We start from the raw sequence: 23,011 nt of genomic DNA, 5'->3' as shown, positions 1-23,011 counted from the left end.
GGATGTGCAGGTTAGGGTGGATTGGCCGTGCTAAATTGCCCCATAGTGCCCAGGGATGTGTAGGTTAGGGTGGATTGGCCGTGCTAAATTGCCCCATCGTGCCCATGGATGTGCAGGTTAGGGTGGATTGGTCATGCTAAATTGTCCCATAATGCACAGGGATGTGCAGGTTAGGGTGGATTGGCCGTGCTAAATTGCCCCATCGTGCCCATGGATGTGCAGGTTAGGGTGGATTGGTCATGCTAAATTGTCCCATAATGCACAGGGATGTGCAGGTTAGGGTGGATTGGCTGTGCTAAATTGTCCCATAGTGCCCAGGGATGTGCAGGTTAGGGTGGATTGGCCGTGCTAAATTGTCCCATAGTGCCCAGGCTAGGTGGGTGAGTCATGGGAAATCCAGGTTTACAGGTATAGGATGGGATACTCTTCAGAGGTTCGGTACAGTCCGATGGGCCACATGACCTCTTTCTACACTGTCACCATTCTGTCCAACCCATCCTGGGTGATTTAATCCTTTGAACCCCGAGACAGTTGGGTCTCCTCCAAATGCTGAACCGTCCCTGAGGAATGGGTCACGAGGCCTCTGCTCTGGGCCGGTGTGGGTACGATGGGCAGAATGGTGTTCCTCCTGCGGAGTGAAGAAATGGTGTCTCTCCAAACCCGATCCTGCAGCAAGAGGTTCTGTGTGTGTGTGCGTGTGTGTGTGTGTGTGCGTGTGTGCGCATGTGTGAGGGTGTATGTGTGTGAGTCTGTGTGCATGTGTCTGCATGTGTGTGGTTTTGTATGCGAGTGTGTGTATCTGTGTGTGTGTATGTGTGTGTGCGGTGTGTCTGTGTGCATGTGTGTCACTATGTATATGAGTGTGTGTGTGTCTGTGTGTGTGTGTGTGTCTGTGCCTGTGTGTGTGTGTGTGTCTGTGCCTGTGTGTGTATGTGTGTCTGTGTGTGTGTGTGTGTGTCTGTGTGCATGTGTGTCACTATGTATATGAGTGTGTGTGTGTCTGTGTGTGTGTGTGTGTCTGTGCCTGTGTGTGTGTGTGTGTGTCTGTGCCTGTGTGTGTGTGTGTGTCTGTGTGTTGTGTGTGTGTGTGTGTGGGGGGGGGGGGGGGGGGGGGGGGCGGTGTGTTTGGGGAGGGTTGAATCTTCCTCTCGATCACATGGTGTACAAGGTCTGACCTCACTCTATAATCACACGGTCAATTCACCATTCACCCTGAGAACACCAGAGAGTTCGGGCCCAGAAACCTTCACCTGGAGCTGTGAGGTGATTGATGGCGAAGTTATTGATGGTTATATTGCTACAGGCTATATACTGCAGAGTTTCTGCCTGGCAAGATTTAATTCTCTCAAAATCCGTTTGGTCTCGATTGTTAGATTAATGAAAGCAATAACCTTCTTCGCTCTGTCGTTTCGCTTTGAACAGAACACCTTCAAAAGTTTGTGTGTTTTTACAAAAATGTTCATTCACAGGATTGGGGGAGGGAGTGGCGTCACTGGCTGGGTCCAACATTTATCACCCCCCCGTCCCTAATTGCCCCCCCTTGAGAAGATGGGGGTGAGCCGCCATCTTGAACCGCTGCAGTCCGTGTTCCGGGGGTTAGACCCACAATGCCCCTGGGGAAGAGAGTTCCAGGATTCTGACCCAGAGACACTGATTGAATAGTCGATATATTCCCAAGTCGGGATGGGGGAGTGGTGGGAACTTGCGCGGGTGGGGGTGGTGTTCCCATGTATCTGCTGCCCTTGTCCTTCTAGATGGAAGTGGGCATTGGTTTGGAAGGTGCCTATAACAGAGACTTGGGGCACCTGCCAAATTGGACTCTGTCTGGCCTAATCTAAAGCAGGAGAGAGAGAGGTGGAGTGCCACACAATGCCAGGCAATGACCATCACCAATAAGAGACAATCCAACCATCACCCCCTTGACATTCAATGGTGTTACCATCACCCCTGGTCCATACCGACCAGATATCCCAACCCAATCTAGTCCCGTTTGCCAGCACTTGGCCCATATCCCTCTAAACCCTTCCTCTTCGTGTACCAACCGAAATGCCCTTTAAATGTTGTAATTGTACCAGCCTCCACCACTTCCTCTGGCAGCTCATTCCATACACATACCACCCTCTGTGTGAAAAGGTTGCCCCTCAGGTCCCTTTTAAATCTGTCCCCGCTCACCCTAAACCCCTAGTTCTGGACTCCCCGACCCCAGGGAAAAGACTTTGTCTATTTACCCTATCCATGCCCCTCATGATTTTGTAAACCTCTATAAGGTCAGCCCTCAGCCTCCGACAGTCCAGGGAAAACAGCCCCAGCCTGTTCAGCCTCTCCCTATAACTCAAACCCTCCAACCCTGGCAACATCCTTTTCTGAACCCTATCAGGTTTCACAGCTCCTCAGTAGGGAGATTGGAACTGGACGCCATGTTCCAGAGGTGGCCTGGCCGGTGGGAAGGTATTTCACGGAGTTAGCTCTCCCACCCCTATTCTACACAAGACTCCCGTTGCCTCCAGCTCCAACGACCCACTTCCCCGAGACCCTTCAGCCCATCTTCCCCAGTCAATGAAGTGAAACCTACCCCTCCAACCCCCATGACCTGATCTATCCCTCAGAGAAACCTCTCAAAGGGTTATCCCGCCCCCCCCCTCACCCCCCCACCCACCCCACAGCCGGATCGCACTAATCGTGTTGGGAATGGGTCGGAATCCAGATCGCTGGGTGTGTGAGGCGCTGAGCTCAAAAGGGGCCCAAGTGTAGTAGGCACCTCCTACCGCGTTTCCGGGACAACCGGTCAGCTCTTGCCCACAGCCGGCCAAACTCCCCCCCTCCCCACCTTGGGCACTTTCCCATCCTGGCCGGAGGGAGCCGGAACCTTGGGTAACACCAACCTCATCCCCTTACCAAGGATTCCCCTCCAAGCCACTCCCCATCCTGGCTTGGGAAAGGTATCGGCTGTTCCATCAGTGGGTCGATATCCCAGAATTCACCACCACCCCCCCCCACCCACAGCTCGGGGTCTGCAGCGGTTCAAGATGGCGGCTCACCTCCCCCACCCCCTCACCCCTGGCGGCTCTGGTGGTGGGGGTAGTTGTGGACAGGGTAATTAATAGCACGTCCCGGTGGCAATAACAGCTATGCAGCCTTCTCCACACAGGCCTTCCCGGTGTTTCACATATCCCTCCCCCCCCCCCCCCACCGACCTCGCGTATTGTATTTGCTGCACCCGAGGCAGCCTACTCTATGTTGGAGAAACCAGACACAGACTGGGTGACCGCTTTGTGGAACCCTCCAGTCCACAAACACAGGCAGCACCCTGACCCTCCCGTCGCCAGTCATTCTAACAGGGCGACCTGCCCACGTGTCTGTCCCCGGCAATTGAATGTAGAACATTTCAACACAGTACAGACCCTTCGGCCCTCCATGTTGCACCAACCTGTGGAACCAATCTGAAGCCCATCTAACCTACACTACTCCATTAACATCCATATGTTTATCCAATGACCATTTAAATGCCCTTAAGGTTGGCGAGTCTCCTACTGTTACAGGCCCCTACTACTCTCTGAGTAAAGAAACTACCTCTGACATCTGTCCTATATCTATCCCCCCCTCAGTTTAAAGTTATGTCCCCTTGTGCTAACCATCACCATCCAAGGAAACTGGAGGAACAACATCTCATAGAGTCATCGAGATGTACATCATGGTAACAGACCCTTCAGTCCAACCTGTCCATGCCGACCAGATATCCCAAGCCAATCTAGTCCCACCTGCCAGCATTTGGCCCTTATCCCTGTAAACCTTCCTATTCCTGTCCCCATCCAGATGCCTTTTAAATTGTACCAGCCTCCACCACTTCCTCTGGCAGCTCATTCCATACACGTACCACCCTCTGGGTGAAAAAGTTGCCCCTTAGGTCTCTTTTATATCTTTCCCCTCTCACCCTAAACCTATGCCCCTCTAGTTCTGGACTCCCCCGCCCCAGGGAAAAGACTTTATCTATTTTCCCTCTCCATGCCCCCTCGTGATTTTATAAACCTCTATAAGGTCACTCCTCAGCCTCCGACGCTCCAGGGAAAACAGCCCCAGCCTCTCCTTTGTTATAGACTAGGCCAGACCACTCCAAATATTCTTAAGCAGGCCATAACTTGGCCATTTGTTCAGTGTTAGTGTACTTCAGTTAGTGTACAGTAATAATTACTGTAGCGAGGTTGAATACTAGATTTCAAAACGGACAAAAATTTATTCACAAAGTTACACAATGAAACGCAAAGAAGAGAATAAAGAACCCTGACAGAACTGAGCCAATCCAAAGTAGCCTTAATTATGCTGTTCCGAATACACACAACAGTCTCAATAAGCAAATTCCCTTTTAAAACCAGTATAAATGCTTACAGGTTGAAGTTGAGGTGGGTGGTGGGGGGGGTGATGTAAAGAGAGGGTTTCCACACAGCTCCCTGTTGAACTTCCAACCAGTTCAAGACTGAACTGAAACTGCTCAGCTCAGCTAGAGAGCTGACCTCTCCCCTTTCATTATACAGGTCACTTTTGAAACATGACCACTTTGGCCTGAAGTCTCATCTGTTCACCTATAAACAGAAGGCCTGTCAAAATCCTTTCCATCTCTGTACCAAACCAGACTGATCGGAGACCGGCCTGGTTTATTACCCCTCTGAAAAAAAATCAAGGACAGAGTCTCCTTGAGCCAAGGAACAGCTTATAGAAAAAAAAAGACTAATTTTATGACACCTTATAACTCAAAGCCCTGATAACATCCTGGTAAATCTCTTCTGATCCCTCTCCAGCTTAATAATATCCTTCCTGTAACAGGGTGACCAGAACTGGACACAGTACTCCAGACGAGGCTTCACCAACATCCTGTACAACCCCAACATGACGTCCCAACTCCCACACTCAAAGGTCTGAGCAATGAAGGCAAGCGTGCGAAACACCCTCTTAACCACCCTGTGATGCAAATTTCAAAGAATTATGTACCTGAACCTCTAGGTCTCTCTGTTCTACAACACTACCCAAGGGACGAGTGTGGTGCTAGAAAAGCACAGCAGGTCAGGCAGCATCAGGGGAGCAGGAAAATCGACGTTTCGGGCAGGAGCCCTTCATCAGGAAAGGCCCAACCTTGAACTGTATAAGTCCTGCCCTTGTGTGTTTTACCAAAATGCAACACCCTGCATTTCTCCAAATTAAACTCCATTTACCGGTTGTTCAGTCGATTCAAGGCTGAGGTAGATTTTGGATCAGGAAGAGAACACCGAGGGGAGTAGGATGGAAAGTGGAGTTGAGGATGATCAGCCATTGATTGGCTCAGCAGATTTGAGGGGCAGAAGAGTGGCCCACTTTCTCATTGACGTCTTAGGATCTCAAGGGAATAGACACACCCCCCCCCCCCCGCTGTTACATTACTGTTGTGTCGTAACCCATACATCTTGCTGCTCAACAATGTGCTCTCTCTCTCTCTCTATCTCTGTCTCTCTCTCTCTGTCTCTCTCTCTTTCTCTCTCTCTCTCTGTCTCTCTCTATCTCTCTCTCTCTGTGTCTCTCTCTCTCTCTCTCTCTCTCTCCAAAGCCTGGTGAAAAATTAATCAGTAAAAAGCAGGAGGGAAACAGTCAGACTTGGAAATGAAGGCACCGGTCAGAACGCAGGAGGGCTCTTTAGATGCTTACAGAATAATTCAGAGCAGTGACCATCAGTGGTTAGTTTAGACAGGGCTTGTTATTCCTTCTGGGGTCCCTTGTCACTGAGTAATGTGACAATGCCGGGTTGGTAGCACACAAGGGGAAAGAGAGAGCGAGGGAAGGAAGAGGAGAAATTCTCCGTTGACAACGGTTTCTGGTGACCTTGTTTAATTCTCGAGAGCAAGGGAGGTAGGATAGTGAGGTAGTGAAAAGTTGTAAACACACTTCAGCAAGGCCTTTGGACAAGGTTCCTGCATGTAGGCTGGTTAGTACAGTCCGAACACATGGGAGAGCGAACCAATTGGACACAAAATTGGCCCAATGGTAGGAATCAGGGAGTGATGGTGGAGGCCTGTGACCAGTGGAGTTCCACAGGGATCGGTGCTGGGCCCACTGTTGTTTGTCGTTTATATCGATGATTAGATAAGAATATAAATGGTGACACGGTGGCTCAGTGGTTAGCACTGCTGCCTCACGGTGCCAGGGACCCAGGTTCGATCCCACCCTCGGGCAACAGTCTGTGTGGAGTTTGCGTGTTCTCCCCGTGTCTGCGTGGGGTTTCCTCTGAGTACTCTGGTTTCCTCCCACAGTCCAAAGACATTCTGGTTAGGGTGGGTTGGCCGTGCTAAATTGTCCCATAGTGCCCAGGGATGTGCAGGTTAGGGTGGATTGGCCGTGCTAAATTGTCCCATGGTGCCCAGGGATGTGCAGGTTAGGGTGGATTGGCCATGCTAAATTGTCCCATAGTGCCCAGGGATGTGCAGGTTAGGGTGGATTGGCCGTGCTACATTGTCCCATAGTGCCCAGGGATGTGCAGGTTAGGGTGGATTGGCCGTGCTACATTGTCCCATAGTGCCCAGGGATGTGCAGGTTAGGGTGGATTGGCCGTGCTACATTGTTCCATAGTGCCCAGGGATGTGCAGGTTAGGGTGGATTGGCCGTGCTAAATTGTCCCATAGTGTCCAGGGATGTGCAGGTTAGGGTGGATTGGCCGTGCTAAATTGTCCCATAGTGTCCAGGGATGTGCAGGTTAGGGTGGATTGGCCGTGCTAAATTGTCCCATAGTGCCCAGGGATGTGCAGGTTAGGGTGGATTGGCCGTGCTAAATTATCCCATAGTGCCCAGGGATGTGCAGGAGAGGTGCATTAGTCAGGGGTAAATGTAGAGTAATAGGATAGGGGAATGGATCTGGGTGGGTTACTCTTCGGAGGGTCAGTGTGGACTTGTTTGGCCGAAGGGCCTGTTTGCACACTGCCGGGATTCTATTCTATGGGATTATGGACAGCATGGATTGGCTGGGCTGAAGGGTCTGTGTGACACTATGACAAGATGACTGTTTGGATTGCCCAACAGATATGGGAAGGCAGGCTATCATTTCCTCATTCCTGTGTGTGGGCATCACCGATCTGATCCAAGGTTATCCACTCCCAGTCCCTAATTGCCCCCCCCCCACCTTTGAGAAGGTGGGGGGTAGGTGGGGGGTGAGCTGCCATCTTGAACCACTGCAATGAGTCAGACCCACAATGCCCTGGGGGAGGGAGTTCCAGGATTCTGATCCAAGGAATGGCCGATATATTCCCAAGTTGGGATGGGGAGCGGTGGGAATGTGTGGGGTTGGGGAGGGTGTTCCCCATGTATCTGCTGCCCCTTGTCCTTCCAGATGGTGGTGGGTTTGGAAGGTGCTGCCCTGAGGAGCGTTGTGGAGGTGCTGTGTTACGACTCAGAGATGCTACACCATTTATCTCATTCTCAGTGTGAGTGAATCCTCCCCCTGTTCCCCGGGGTCTTCGTCTCTCAAAGCCAAGGGACCCTGTCACCGGGAGTCAAGCTCCTTTGCAAATGGCTGGTGGGTTAGAACCTGACCACGGTCGTCTGCCTGCGTTTGTGACAAGATTCAGCGGGGCTGCCCCTGGGTTTTCCATAGGAATCCCAAAGAGACCACAAGACATGGGAGTGGAAGGAAGGCCATTCGGCCCATCGGGTCCACTCCACCATTCAATCATGGCTGATGGGCATTTCAACCCCACTTACCCGCACTCTCCCCGTGTCCCCTTAATTCCTTGCGAGATTAAGAATGTCTCAATCTCTGCCTTGAAGACATTTAACGTCCCGGCCTCCACTGCACTCGCGGTAATGAATTCCACAGGCCCACCGCTCTCAGGCTGACGAAATATCTCCACATTTCCGTTCTAAATTCACCCCCTCTAATTCTAAGGCAGTGCCCACGGGTCCTAGTCTCCCCACCGAACGGAAACAATTTCCCAGCGTCCACCCTTTCTAAGCCATTCATTATCTTGTAAGTTTCTATTAGATCTCCCCTCAACCTTCTCAATGCTAATGAATACAATCCCACGATCCTCAGCCATTCGTTATATGTTAGGCCGACGAATCTCCGCTGGACACGCTCCAGTGCCAGTATGTCCCTCCTGAGGTGTGGGGCCCAAAACTGGACACAGTATTCTAAATGGGGCCTAACCAGAGCTTTATAAAGTCTCAGAAGCACATCGATGCTTTTACACTGCAACCCTCTTGAGATAAAAAGTGAACCCACAGAGGAAAGACTCCAAACCCAGCTCCCTGTCCACTCCCCGCTCAACGCTATGTGCCTCCCACCTCAGAGTCCATCAGCAAATGCTGGAACGGCACTCCCTCAGTACTGACCCTCTGAAGGTGCGGTGCTCCCTCAGTACTGACCCTCTGACGGTGCGGCACTCCCTCAGTACTGACCCTCTGACAGTGCGGCACTCCCTCAGTACTGACCCTCCGACAGTGCGGCACTCCCTCAGCACTGACCCTCCGACAGTGCGGCACTCCCTCAGTACTGACCCTCTGACAGTGCGGCACTCCCTCAGTACTGACCCTCTGAAGGTGCGGTGCTCCCTCAGTACTGACCCTCTGACGGTGCGGCACTCCCTCAGTACTGACCCTCTGACAGTGCGGCACTCCCTCAGTACTGACCCTCCGACAGTGCGGCACTCCCTCAGTACTGACCCTCTGACAGTGCGGCACTCCCTCATTCCTACCCTCTGACAGTGCAGCACTCCCTTAGTACTGACCACTGGGGCGTTTCGCAAATTGGAGCCTGATTTGAGACTGCCTGTGAAGCGATGAAATAATCAAATCCCTGAAGGGATTGGAGTTGACTGAAGGGTGTAGAGGTGAAGGGGGGCAGGGGAGGTGGACGAGGGAAGTTGATTGGGGGGATGGCGGAGATGGGAATTGAATGAGGCGAAGGCCATAATGGATGAGGCTGAGGGGAGTTGAGCGAGGGGACGGCAATGACGGGTTTTGTTTGAGTAACATTGAGGGCCTGGCTGGTTGGCTGTGTTCAGTGCGGTGGGGGGATTGGGGAGGCTTCCGCTGACTACTGAAGCCTGGCCCTCGTTGACATTCACGGGCCTAATGTCCTGAGACGGGCCTTCAGGCATCGCCATGGCAACGCAGGCCTCTTAGTGGCAGCTCACGCTCCACTTGAGTCTGAATCGGGCCCTCGATTTTGTCCCATTGTTTGGGAAAGAAAGAGCTTTCTTTGTTTCTTCCCTCTGGTGAAAGGTTCTGGTTACATAACTGACGATGTCCTCAATTTGTATTGAAAGCTTTTATAACTGTCTGAAAGGAATAAGTGCGCAGGGAGTGGTTTCAGACACACATCCCATGGATCCACAATGCCAACTTTACATAATCCGCTGCAGATATGTCAAAGCACCATGACAAACTGTAAACACCCAATCAGGAACTGCTCTTAAGACATCCGAGCAAAGAGCTTTTTTTTCCGGGGCACCTTGGGGGAGGAGGGAGATGGGGGGGGAGAGGTTTGGGGAAGGTCCAGCTGAGCCTAGGGCCCCCAGGCAACATGGCCGCCCATGGCACAATCAAAATGGAGGTGGGGTTGGTCACCAGGGAGGGCTGTTGGAGCGTTCCGAAGGCTGGATTTGGAGGAGGGTGGAGATCTCTCGGAGGGTCATTGTGTGGTGGGGGAGGAGTTCGTTTCAGGTGAGGGACTGGAGTTAAGAGTTAGCTCAGGGAGTTGTGGCCTGTGGTTGAGAAAGTTCTTGCTGCTGGGACCCCGGGTTTGGGTGAGGCCCACAGGTCCCGATGTCTGAGTTTGCTAGAGGAGCCAGGAGACCGAACAAGGGCATGGGCCTTCTCCCCCACTCCCTCCCTCTCTCTCTTTCTCCCTCTCTCCCTCACGGTGTGTTAGCTTTTATTGGGAGAGGGATTGGGTTTCAGAGCCATCAGGTCATGCTGCGTTCGCACTTGGAATATTGCGTACAGTTCTGGTCATCGTACTACAGGAAGGATGTGGAAGCTGAGGAAGGGGTTCAGTGGAGATTTACCTGGATGTTGCCCGGTGTGGAGGGTAGGTCTCACGAGGAAAGGCTGAGGGACTTGAGGCTGTTTTTGTTAGAGAGAAGAAGGTTAAGAGGTGACTTAAATGAGATACATAAGATAAGAGAGTTAGGTAGGCTGGATAGGGAGAGCCTTTTTCCTCAGATGGTGATGGCTAGCACGATGGGATATAACTTTAGATTGAGGGGTGATAGGAATTAATGGCGGGAGTAGGCAATCGATGAACTTACCCTTCCCGTCTCTGTCGTCAACAGGTGACCCCTTGTTCCAAGATAACCTCCTCTGGTCCTAGACTCTACCACTGGGGTTTGGGGTGGGGGGTCAGAGGAAGGGATCAGCCACACCCTCCCTATCAGGTCCACTCCCATTCTTGTAAAGAATCAGAAAATCCCTTCGGCCCAGCCAGTCCACACAAACCCTCCGAAGAGCATCCCACCCAAATCCATTCCACTACCCAATTACTCTATACTTATCCCTGACTAACATCACTGGCCAATTTAACATCACCAATCCACCCTAACCTGCACATCCCTGGGCACTATGGGGCAATTTAGCACGGCCAACCCACCCTAACCTGTATCATCCCTGGGCACTATGGGACAATTTAGCACGGCCAATCCACCCTAATCTGCACATTCCCTGGGCACTATGGGACAATTTAGCACGGCCAATCCACCCTAACCTGCACATCCCTGGGCACTATGGGACAATTTAGCACGGCCAATCCACCCTAACCTGCACGTCCCTGGGCACTATGGGACAATTTAGCACGGCCAATCCACCCTAACCTGCACGTCCCTGGGCACTATGGGACAATTTAGCACGGCCAATCCACCCTAACCTGCACATCCCTGGGCACTATGGGACAATTTAGCACTGCCAATCCACCCCAACCTGCACATCCCTGGGCACTATGGGACAATTTAGCACGGCCAATCCACCCTAACCTGCACATCCCTGGGCACTATGGGACAATTTAGCACGGCCAATCCACCCTAACCTGCACATCCCTGGGCACTATGGGACAATTTAGCACGGCCAATCCACCCTAACCTGCACATCCCTGGACACTATGGGACAATATAGCACGGCCAATCCACCCTAACCTGCACATCCCTGGGCACTATGGGACAATTTAGCACGGCCAATCCACCCTAACCTGCACATCCCTGGACACTATGGGACAATATAGCACGGCCAATCCACCCTAACCTGCACATCCCTGGGCACTATGGGACAATTTAGCACGGCCAATCCACCCTAACCTGCACATCCCTGGGCACTATGGGACAATTTAGCACGGCCAATCCACCCTAACCTGTACATCCCTGGGCACTATGGGACAATTTAGCATGGCCAATCCACCCTAACCTGCACATCCCTGGGCACTATGGGACAATTTAGCACAGCCAATCCACCCTAACCTGTACATCCCTGGGCACTATGGGACAATTTAGCACGGCCAATCCACCCTAACCTGCACATCCCTGGGCACTATGGGACAATTTAGCATGGCCAATCCACCCTAACCTGCACATCCCTGGGCACTATGGGACAATTTAGCATGGCCAATCCACCCTAACCTGTACATCCCTGGGCACTATGGGACAATTTAGCACGGCCAATCCACCCCAACCTGCACATCCCTGGGCACTATGGGACAATTTAGCACGGCCAATCCACCCCAACCTGCCCACCTTTGGACTGTGGGAGGTAACCGGAGCACCCGGAGGAAACCCCACACAGACACGGGGAGAATGTCCAAACTCCACCCAGACAATTGCCTGAGTGTGGGATTGAACCTAGCGCTGTGAGGCTTTGGTGCTAAACCAACTGAGCCACCGCACCAGCCATCAGCCCCCAACGAAACTCAACCGAGTACAGGCCCAAGCTCCTTGTCCTCTCCTGTGTCAGCCCCTCCACTACCCTGGAACAGCCGAGCAAGCATTGTCTGGATTGCCATCCGAATTTCCTGAGAGAAGGGCTCCCCACTTCCCTCCCTCGCTCACGGTATTCCAGTTACCCGCCTGAGAGAAAGGGACAACAGCAACCGGGATGAGGTGAGGCAGGTTGGAGGAATGTAGGTTCCCAACTGCGGCAACAATGCATTTCTATAGCGCCCGTCACCCCAACAAACCACTGGAAGTCTGCTCAAAAGCCGTTGAAAGGAGGGAGTTGGCAAGGAAGTGGGGGGGGGGGGGGGTGCGGGCGAGGGCAGCAACTGTAAGAGACGCGGCAGGCACAGCAAGATCCCAGGGCCCAGTTGAGAGGCTCTCCAGCCGGGCCCAAATGAGCCCAGTTCTCACAGGGAGGGTCCCCAGGTACCATCCCGCGAGGAGCCCCTGTCACGACGTTGGCAACTATCCCAGAATCCTTTGTGGAGCTGTCGCTAGGCAACTCTTGCCTCCCAATTCACGGAGCGAGACGTCAGGTTGTGGACGGAGGGGGCGACTGGCAAGAGCTGGGTGGAAGAGCATGAAGGATGGAGGGAAGGAGAGAGAGAGAAAAGGGAGAGCATTAGGCGACAAATTGCAGAGATTACAATCGCGAACCGCTGAGGGGAGAGGTGCCCAATGGCAGAGCCATGGAAACTGGGGGCAAGTTCATGAAAGTGGAACTAGGCAACCACCAAAATAGGGAGGGGGTGTAGGGGATGGAGGGGTTACAGAGATAGGGAGGGAGTGTAGGGGATGGAGGGGGTTACAGAGATAGGGAGGGGGTGTAGGGGATGGAGGGGGTTACAGAGATAGGGAGGGGGTGTGGGGGCCAGAGGGGGTGACAGAGATAGGGAGGGGGTGTAGGGGATGGAGGGGTTACAGAGATAGGGAGGGGGTGTAGGGGATGGAGGGAGTTACAGAGATAGGGAGGGGGTGTAGGGGATGGAGGGGTTACAGAGATAGGGAGGGGGTGTAGGGGATGGAGGGAGTTACAGAGATAGGGAGGGGGTGTAGGGGATGGTGGGGGTTACAGAGATAGGGAGGGGGTGTAGGGGATGGAGGGGGTTACAGAGATAGGGAGGGGGTGTAGGGGATGGAGGGGTTACAGAGATAGGGAGGGGGTGTAGGGGATGGAGGGGTTACAGAGATAGGGAGGGGGTGTAGGGGATGGAGGGGTTACAGAGATAGGGAGGGGGTGTAGGGGATGGAGGGAGTTACAGAGATAGGGAGGGGGTGTAGGGGATGGTGGGGGTTACAGAGATAGGGAGGGGGTGTAGGGGATGGAGGGGGTTACAGAGATAGGGAGGGGGTGTAGGGGATGGAGGGGTTACAGAGATAGGGAGGGGGTGTAGGGGATGGAGGGGGTTACAGAGATAGGGAGGGGGTGTAGGGGATGGAGGGGTTACAGAGATAGGGAGGGGGTGTAGGGGATGGAGGGGGTTACAGAGATAGGGAGGGGGTGTAGGGGATGGAGGGGTTACAGAGATAGGGAGGGGGTGTAGGGGATGGAGGGGTTACAGAGATAGGGAGGGGGTGTAGGGGATGGAGGGGGTTACAGAGATAGGGAGCGGGTGTAGGGGCTGGAGGGGGTTACAGAGATAGGGAAGGAGTGTAGGGGATGGAGGGGGTTACAGAGATAGGGAGGGGGTGTAGGGGCCGGAGTTGGTTACAGAGATAGGGAGGGGGTGTCGGGGCTGGAGGAGTTTGCAGAGATAGGGAGGGAGTGTAGGGGCTGGAGGGGGTTACAGAGATAGGGAGGGGGTGTAGGGGCTGGAGGGGGTTACAGAGATAGGGAGGGGGTGTAGGGGATGGAGGGGGGTTACAGAGATAGGGAGGGGTGTAGGGGTTGGAGGGGGTTACAGAGATAGGGAGGGAGTGTAGGGGCTGGAGGGGGTTACAGAGATAGGGAGGGGGTGTAGGGGCTGGAGGGGGTTACAGAGATAGGGAGGGGTGTAGGGGTTGGAGGGGGTTACAGAGATAGGGAGGGAGTGTAGGGGCTGGAGGGGGTTACAGAGATAGGGAGGGGGTGTAGGGGCCGGAGGGGGTTACAGAGATAGGGAGGGGGTGTAGGGGATGGAGGGGGTTACAGAGATAGGGAGGGGGTGTAGGGACTGGAGGGGGTTACAGAGATAGGGAGGGGGTGTAGGGGCTGGAGGGTCACAGAGATAGGGAGGGGGTGAAGGGGCTGGAGGGGGTTAGAGAGATAGGGAGGGGGTGTAGGGGCTGGATGGGGTGACAGAGATAGGGAGGGGGTGTAGGGGCTGGAGGGGGTTACAGAGATAGGGAGGGGGTGTAGGTGCTGGAGGGGGTGACAGAGATAGGGAGGGGGTGTAGGTGCTGGAGGGGGTTACAGAGATAGGGAGGGGGTGTAGGGGCTGGAGAGGGTTACAGAGATAGGGAGGGGGTGTAGGGGCTGGAGGGGGTTACAGAGATAGGGAGGGTGTGTAGGGCCTGGAGGAGGGGTTACAGAGATAGGGAGGGGGTGTAGGGGATGGTGGGGGGTTACAGAGATAGGGAGGGGGTGTAGGGGCTGGTGGGGGGTTACAGAGATAGGAAGGGGGTGTAGGACCTGCAGAGGGGTTACAGAGATAGGAAGGGGGTGTAGGGGCTGGAGGGGGGTTACAGAGATAGGGAGGGGGTGTAGGACCTGCAGAGGGGTTACAGAGATAGGGAGGGGGTGTGGGGGATGGTGGGGGGTTACAGAGATAGGGAGGGAGTGTAGGGGCTGGAGGGGGGTTACAGAGATAGGGAGGGGGTGTAGGGGATAGAGGGGGTTACAGAGATAGGGAGGGGGTGTAGGGGATGGAGGGGGTTGCAGAGATAGGGAGGGGGTGTAGGGCTGGAGGGGTCAGAGGGATGGCTGTGGAAATCCCCATCTCTCAGCATTTCGGCAGGCGAGGGGTGAAGAGCTGACTGACAGCAGCCTTCACTTCCCCCCTCCCCCTCCCCCCCTCCCCCTCCCCCTCCCCCAGCCTGTGCTGTCTGCTGCGAATACATTTGTGAAATAAATGGCACGTGGGAGAAAACGAGGAGTTGATCAGAAAGTGACAGGGCCCTGTCACAGCGCACAGCGGACAGTCACGGAGATGGGGAATCAGAGAGACACGGCAGGCTATCATTACCCCGAATTAGTTTGCCAGTCTCTGGAGACTGCCCTGGTGTACTACACCCTCTGGGGAGGGGGGTCAGCCTGTCGGTCTGTGTCTGAGTGGGAGCTTTGGGATCAGAGACGAGCCCAGAATTGGATGTAGATCCGTTTTGGCAGCCGCATCAACAACCAGCTGCATTGATGTGGCGCCCTCCTTGATGGAAGCTTGCCCCAGGCGCAATTGTTCCCTCTGTACCCCCTCCACTCTCCCACAGGTTTGTCTGGCACGAAGATAATGCCATGGACAAGTGACCCAAAGCTCAGTCAGAGAGAGAGAGAGAGAGATGGAGGGGTTAGGGAGGGAGGTTCCTGAGGTCAGGGCAGCTGAAGGCATTGTCACCAGCGGTGGAGCACCAAGTTGGCTAAACAGACCAGAATCATAGGAGTGTGGAGATCTCAAGGGGTTGTAGGTGGTGACAGAAACTCCAGGCATTCGCCATCTCCAGCAAGAGACAGTCAAACCATCACCCCCTTGACATTCAATGGTGTTCCCATCACTGAATCTAACCATCTCCCCCTTGACATTCAATGGTGTTACCATCACTGAATCTAACCATCACCCCCTTGACATTCAATGGTGTTCCCATCACTGAATCTAACCATCACCCCCTTGACATTCAATGGTGTTACCATCACTGAATCTAACCATCACCCCCTTGACATTCAATGGTGTTACCATCACTGAATCTAACCATCACCCCCTTGATATTCAATGGTGTTCCCATCACTGAATCTAACCATCACCCCCTTGACATTCAATGGTGTTACCATCACTGAATCTAACCATCTCCCCCTTGACATTCAATGGTGTTACCATCACTGAATCTAACCATCACTCCCTTGACATTCAATGGTGTTACCGTCACTGAATCTAACCATCACCCCCTTGACATTCAATGGAGTTACCGTCACTGAATCTAACCATCACCCCCTTGACATTCAATGGTGTTACCATCACTGAATCTAACCATCACCCCCTTGACATTCAATGGTGTTACCAACACTGAATCTAACCATCACCCCCTTGACATTCAATGGTGTTCCCATCACTGAATCTAACCATCTCCCCCTTGACATTCAATGGTGTTACCGTCACTGAATCTAACCATCGCCCCCTTGACATTCAATGGTGTTACCGTCACTGAATCTAACCATCACCCCTTTGACATTCAATGGTGTTACCGTCACTGAATCTAACCATCCCCCCCCTGACATTCAATGGTGTTACCATCACTGAATCTAACCATCACCCCCTTGACATTCAATGGTGTTACCGTCACTGAATCTAACCATCACCCCCTTGACATTCAATGGTGTTCCCATTACTGAATCTAACCATCACCCCCTTGACATTCAATGGTGTTCCCATCACTGAATCTAACCATCACCCCTTTGATATTCAATGGTGTTCCCATTACTGAATCTAACCATCTCCCCCTTGATATTCAATGGTGTTCCCATCACTGAATCCCTCGCTGTCATCATCCTGGGGATAACCATTGAGTGGATGCCTGGGGTGGGTTACTCTTCGGAACATCGGTGTGGACCTGTTGGGCCTATTTCCACACTGTCGGGATTCGAAGATAACACCACTCAACATGGTCAAAGTGAAAACGTTAAAGAGGCTGGAGATATTGGGACTAATGTTGGGGTGGGGGGGAACATGGGACCAGGGGACGGAGTTGGACAATCAATGGCGGTCCCATTAAACAGCAGAGTAGACTCAAAGGGTCGAACAGCCTTACCCTGCTCCTATTTTCAACGTTACTGTGTCACCTTCCATCCGAAAATACTCCATCCGTCCCAGACATGTCCCCGAACCGTCTACAATACACTCAGACCAGTGCACCAGCCTTTACTGTCAACTGGTGTAAGTCAGCGCTGGGGGAGAGGCACAGGGAAGCAATTCATCTGGTGTTAATTGTCAATCAGCAGGGTGACAGCCATTGACTGCGCAGGTTTGTTTAACCCCTGTCCCCTGGTAAGCTTTGTGTTCCTGTGGGATCTTTGTGAGAGAGCAAGATTGACTGTGACTCTGCCATCAGAGGGAGGGCGGGATGGGGAACAGATGAGTCTGGAGGGAGTCTGCAACATGCACGAGAAAGCATTGAAATGTCAGAGGGTCAGAGCTCTGAGTAATTGCAGGCATTGTCTATTCATTGTGACTCGCTGTAACAGGAGTGGTTGACCACAGCCGGAGGGTGGGTGGGAGAGATGCTGTGAATCAGAGAGTTCTGGGAGCAGGGAGCCTCCCCCAGTTGTACACTGGTCACAGTGAACCCGACAGTGGGCGTTTGGCACATCGAGTCTGTACCAGCCTTCCCAAAGAACATCCCACCCTATCCCTTCATTTCCCACGGCTGACCCACCAAGGCCTGCACTATGGGACAATTTAGCACGGCCAATCTACCCTAACCTGCACATCCCTGGACACTATGGGACAATTTAGCACGGCCAATCCACCCTAACCTGCACATCCCTGGGCACTATGGGACAATTTAGCACGGCCAATCCACCCTAACCTGCACATCCCTGGACACTATGGGACAATTTAGCACGGCCAATCCACCCTAACCTGTACATCCCTGGGCACTATGGGACAATTTAGCACGGCCAATCCACCCTAACCTGCACATCCCTGGACACTATGGGACAATTTAGCACGGCCAATCCACCCTAACCTGCACATCCCTGGACACTATGGGACAATTTAGCACGGCCAATCCACCCTAACCTGCACATCCCTGGGCACTATGGGACAATTTAGCACGGCCAATCCACCCTAACCTGCACATCCCTGGACACTATGGGACAATTTAGCACGGCCAATCCACCCTAACCTGCACATCCCTGGACACTATGGGACAATTTAGCACGGCCAATCCACCCTAACCTGCACATCCCTGGGCACTATGGGACAATTTAGCACGGCCAATCCACCCTAACCTACACATCCCTGTGCACTATGGGACAATTTAGCACGGCCAATCCACCCTAACCTGCACATCCCTGGGCTCTATGGGACAATTTAGCACGGCCAATCCACCCTAACCTGCACATCCCTGGACACTATGGGACAATTTAGCACGGCCAATCCACCCTAACCTGCACATCCCTGGGCACTATGGGACAATTTAGCACGGCCAATCCTCCCTAATCAGCACATCCCTGGGCACTATGGGACAATTTAGCACGGCCAATCCACCCTAACCTGCACATCCCTGGACACTATGGGACAATTTAGCACGGCCAATCCACCCTAACCTGCACATCCCTGGACACTATGGGACAATTTAGCACGGCCAATCCACCTTGACCTGCACATCCCTGGGCACTATGGGACAATTTAGCACGGCCAATCCACCCTAACCTGCACATCCCTGGGCTCTATGGGACAATTTAGCACGGCCAATCCACCCTAACCTGCACATCCCTGGGCACTATGGGACAATTACAATGGCCAATCCACCCTAACCTGCAAGTATTTGAGAGATTATTGCGGCTCCTAATTCATGTTTATATTCCAGTCACTTCCAGGGGAGTCGATGCAAAGCTAGACAAGGCTGATCTGTCTGCTGCGAATGAATTCAGATGTCCTAAGGATGTGAATATTAACACAGCCACCCACCTCAACCCCCTCTTTTTTTTTGTGCCTATTGCGGGTTTGAGATGGCCAAACCTTCTCATTGCTGAGCTTTCATCAATTACTTCTACAGATCGGGGCACTTAAATGGATTCAGCTCCTTTAATGTTGGAAGGGATAGTGGAGGAGAGTGATTGTATAACAGAAAGGCAGAGAGAGAGTGAGAGAGAGGGGAGAAAAAGAGAGAGAGATCAACAGAGAGGGATAGGTACAGAGAGAGAAAGAGAGCGCGGCAGAGAGAGAGATTGATGGAGAGGGATATAGCTGGAAAGAGAGAGAGAGATTGAGGGCGAAGGGATATAGGTAAAGAGAGAGAGATCGATAGAGAGGAGTATAGCTAAGAGAGAGAGAAGCAGACAGAGACATAAGGAAAGAGAGATGGAGGGAATGAGAAATAGTTAGAGTGAAAGAGAGACTGAGGGAGAGAAGGTATACAAAGAGAAAGAGTTGGGTAGAGAGAGAGGGACAGAGAACACGGTGAGGTAGAGAGGTTGATCAAGAGAAATAGATAGAAAAACAGACACGGGAATTAGAGGAGGAGAGAGTGATAGTATAACAGAGAGGGAGATAGAGAGAGGGGGAGAGAAGGAGGGAAGGAGACAGATCGATGGAGAGGGATATGGCTAGAGAGAGAGAAAGAGAGCAAGTCAGAGAGATAGAGGGAGAGACAGAGCGAGAGGCAGATAGAGATATGGCCTTGCTTTCTCCCCTCTTCATTCCCCACTCTGCAGTCACGGAGTCTACTCCATCCAGCTCCCCCTCAACCCCTCGTTCTCTGACCTGGTCAGTCCTAGAATAATAGCAGTCTACGGCGCAGACAAAGGCCCTTCGGTTCATCATGTCCACATCAGTCTGTGCCAACCCACCTCCCTGTTCTAGCCCCGTTACCCCAGCACTCGACCCATAGCCTTGGCATTGCGAGTGCCCGTCTAAATCCTTCTTCAATACGATGGGGGGGGTTTCTGCCTCTCCCACCCCTCACAGGCATCGCCTTCCAGACTCCCACCACCTTCTGGGTGAAAACGTTTCCCCTCACGTCCCCTTCGAAATCTCATGGCCCTTCCCTTAAACCGATGCCCCCCTCCCCCCAGTTACTGAACCCCCCACCAAGAGGGTAATGTTCCTTCCTGTCTCTCTAAGCCCCCCCCCCCATGATTTTATCCATCTCAGTCACGCCCCCCCCCCCCCCCCCTCAGTCTCCTCTGCTTGAAGGAAAGCGACCCCAGTCTGTCCAATCTCTCTCCATCGTTGGATCCCTCCAGCCCCGGGTAACATTCCAGGAAATGCTAAACAGGGGTCACTCGAAACAAAAGGTCAACTCTGCTTTCTCTCCTCAGAGGCTGCCAGACCTGCTGAATTTCTCCAGCGATTCCTAGCGCAACGACCTTTTTTTCTCTGTAGCAGAGGTCACTGTGGGCTACTCCTGTATTCAGATCCTTAATTGAAATAAATATCTCTCCTGATGGAAGGCAGTGGAGCGTGATCCGCTGACAGACGCGAGTTGATGGATTGATATTGCGGAACCAAACCGACCCACCTCCCCACCATCTTGTCCTCCAAGGCCTCTCACACACTATCACAGTCCATCGTTAACCCAGGAGAGAGCCAACGGGATCTGGAGAGATTCCCACATCGGCTGTTCATCCTAAATCTGAGGTCTTTAAACTATTTTTCTTTTTGATGAATGAGTAAAGGGATGGGGGGACAGGTGTTTGGAGTTAGGCCGCACTGACAGCTCAGGCTTCAGGCCTACTCCATTTCTTATTTAGGGCTGGGAAAATAACTCCATGGAAGCTGGTATCCCATCACCCTCTATTCCCACGCAGAGAGTCCTGGACGCTGACCCAGACAGCTCTCCCAGTGAACAGAATCGTCTGACATTCCTGTTAATGTCTGTCAGCCAGGGCTTCCTGATTAACAGCCTCAATTAGGGAACTCATATTCTCGTTTCAGTCCATACAAAACAAGATCGCATTGCATTGACTCTTTTGATGTGTCTGCTGTGACTTGGGTGTAGTGGGTTGGTGGGGTCAAATCTGTGGTCAACTATGCTCCCTTGAAGGGGGATATTTTTTGTTTAACCTCATGTTAGAGGTGTTGGTGAGACCACTTCAGTGCACAGTTCTGGTCTCCCTGTTGTTATTAAGCTGGAGAGAGTTCAGAAGAGATTTACCAGGATGCGGCCAGGATTGGAGGGTTTGGGTTATAAGGAGGGGCTGAACAGGCTGGGGCTGTTTTCCCCGGAGCGTTGGAGGCTGAGGGGTGACCTTATAGAGGTTTACAAAATCATGAGGGGGCATGGATAGGGTAAATAGGCAAGGTCTTTTCCCTGGGTCGGGGGAGTCCAGAACTAGAGGGGCATAGGTTTAGGGTGGGAGGGGAAAGATATAAAAGGGACCTGAGGGGCAACTGTTTCACACAGAGGATGGTGTGTGTATAGAATGAGCTGCCAGAGGAAGTGGTGGAGGCTGGTACAATGCCAACATTTAAAAGGCATCTGGATGGGGACAGGAATAGGGAGGGTTTGGAGGGATATGGGCCAAGTGATGGCAAATGGGACTAGATTGGGTTGGGATATCTGGTCAGCATGGACGGGTTGTACTGAAGGGTCTGTTTCCATGCTGTAGATCTCTATGACTCTTATTACCTTTTTTCACTGGAGCACAGGAGGCTGAGGGGTGACCTTATCGAGGTTTATGAGGGGCATGGATAGGGTGAATAGCCAAGGTCTTTTCCCAAAGGTAGGGGAATCCATGACTGGAGGGCATATGTTTAAGGTGAGAGACGATCTCTCCTGGTTCACACACATTGACGTGACCGTCAATAAATCACAATGCTTCTACTTCCTCAGGAGGCTAAGGAAATTCAGCACGTCCACAAGGACTTTCAGCAATTTTTATTGATGCACCATTTATCTCACAGCCTGGTATGCCAACTGATCTGCCCAGGACTGTGAGACACTCCAGGGAGCTGTGAATACAGCCCAGTCCCTCACACAAACCCAACCTTCCATCCACTGACTCCATCTACACTCCCCACTGCCTCAGGAAGGCAGCCAACATCATCATAGACCCCTCCCACCCCGGTTAGAATCTCTCCCACTCTCTTCCGTCAGGCAGGAGGGACAAAAGCTCAAACACACGGACCAACAGATTCAAGAACAGCTTCTTCCCCACTGTTACCAGACTCATGAACGGCCTTCTCAGATTTCAAACTTAATCTGGATGTAGGTTTGCTCGCTGAGCTGGAAGGTTCATTTCCAGACGTTTCGTCACCGTACTAGGTAACATAGTCAGTGAGCCTCCAGATGAAGCACTGGTGGTGTAGCCCACTTTCTATTTCTATGTGCGAGTTTCCTTGGGCTGGTGATGTAATTTCCTATGGTGATGTCATTTCCTGTTCTTTTTCTCAGGGGGTGGTAAATAGGATCCAAGTTGATGTGTTTGTTGATAGAGTTCCGGTTGGAATGCCATGCTTCTAGGAATTCTCGTGTGTGTCTCTATTTGGCTTGTCCTAGGATGGATGTGTTGTCCCAGTCGAAGTGGTGTCCTTCCTCATCCGTATATGAGGACACTAGTGAGAGAGGGTCCTGTTGTTTTGTGGCTAGTTGATGTTCATGTATCCTGGTGACTAGTTTCCTGTCTGTTTGTACATCTGTATATATGGTGTATGAATTGGAAAGGTTTAGAGAGATTTGGGCCCAAGGCAGACAAGCAGGACTAACGCAGTTTGGGAAATGTGGTTGGCATGGACGGGTTGGGCCGAAGGGCCTGTTTCCCGTGCCCGTGTGGTTCTCTGGGAAAGTGAGTTGCTGTTTCACGATGTCTTTGGTTAACCCCACCTTCTCCCCATTCTCTCTCTCTCTCTTCCTCTCCCCGCAGGAGCAAGGGAAGATTCAGGTGATCTTTAACGTCGGGACGGACGACATTGTGATCGAGGAGGCCAACGTGGTCGTCAACGATGGCAAGTACCATGTGGTGCGTTTCACGAGGAGTGGTGGAAATGCCACACTGCAGGTGGACAACTGGCCCGTCAACGAGCGATACCCAGTGGGTGAGTCACCACTCTCCTTACCCCCTCATCCGCCCACACGCACACACACACACACACGCCAACTCTCTTCCCCCCCCACCTCCCCCGATTGATGGAAATCAGTCCTATCTCCCTCCCTCTCAGCACCCCCACATGTCGAGCCCCACGGGTGGGGGTCTCTGGACACGGTGCATGGGAGTGACCCCCCCCCCCCCCGGG

General features: G+C 52.7%; 1 protein-coding gene across 8 annotated transcripts in view; it reads left to right on the top strand.

Annotated features, from left to right (window-relative positions):
- The window catches only part of LOC140457032 (neurexin-2-like), a 1,330,437-nt gene that overhangs the window by 934,322 nt on the left and 373,104 nt on the right, over positions 1-23,011 (top strand). For all 8 annotated transcript variants that reach the window (XM_072550954.1, XM_072550952.1, XM_072550953.1 and 5 more), the window contains one exon: positions 22,642-22,813. In XM_072550954.1, coding sequence (XP_072407055.1) covers positions 22,642-22,813 — 172 coding nt within the window. The remainder of the gene's footprint in view (positions 1-22,641; positions 22,814-23,011) is intronic.

This window comes from Chiloscyllium punctatum, chromosome 31, assembly GCF_047496795.1.
Source record: "Chiloscyllium punctatum isolate Juve2018m chromosome 31, sChiPun1.3, whole genome shotgun sequence".
NCBI classification, from domain to species: domain Eukaryota; kingdom Metazoa; phylum Chordata; class Chondrichthyes; order Orectolobiformes; family Hemiscylliidae; genus Chiloscyllium; species Chiloscyllium punctatum.
The sequence above is the reverse complement of the archived record's forward strand: the minus strand, read 5'-3'. Positions and strand labels throughout refer to the sequence as shown.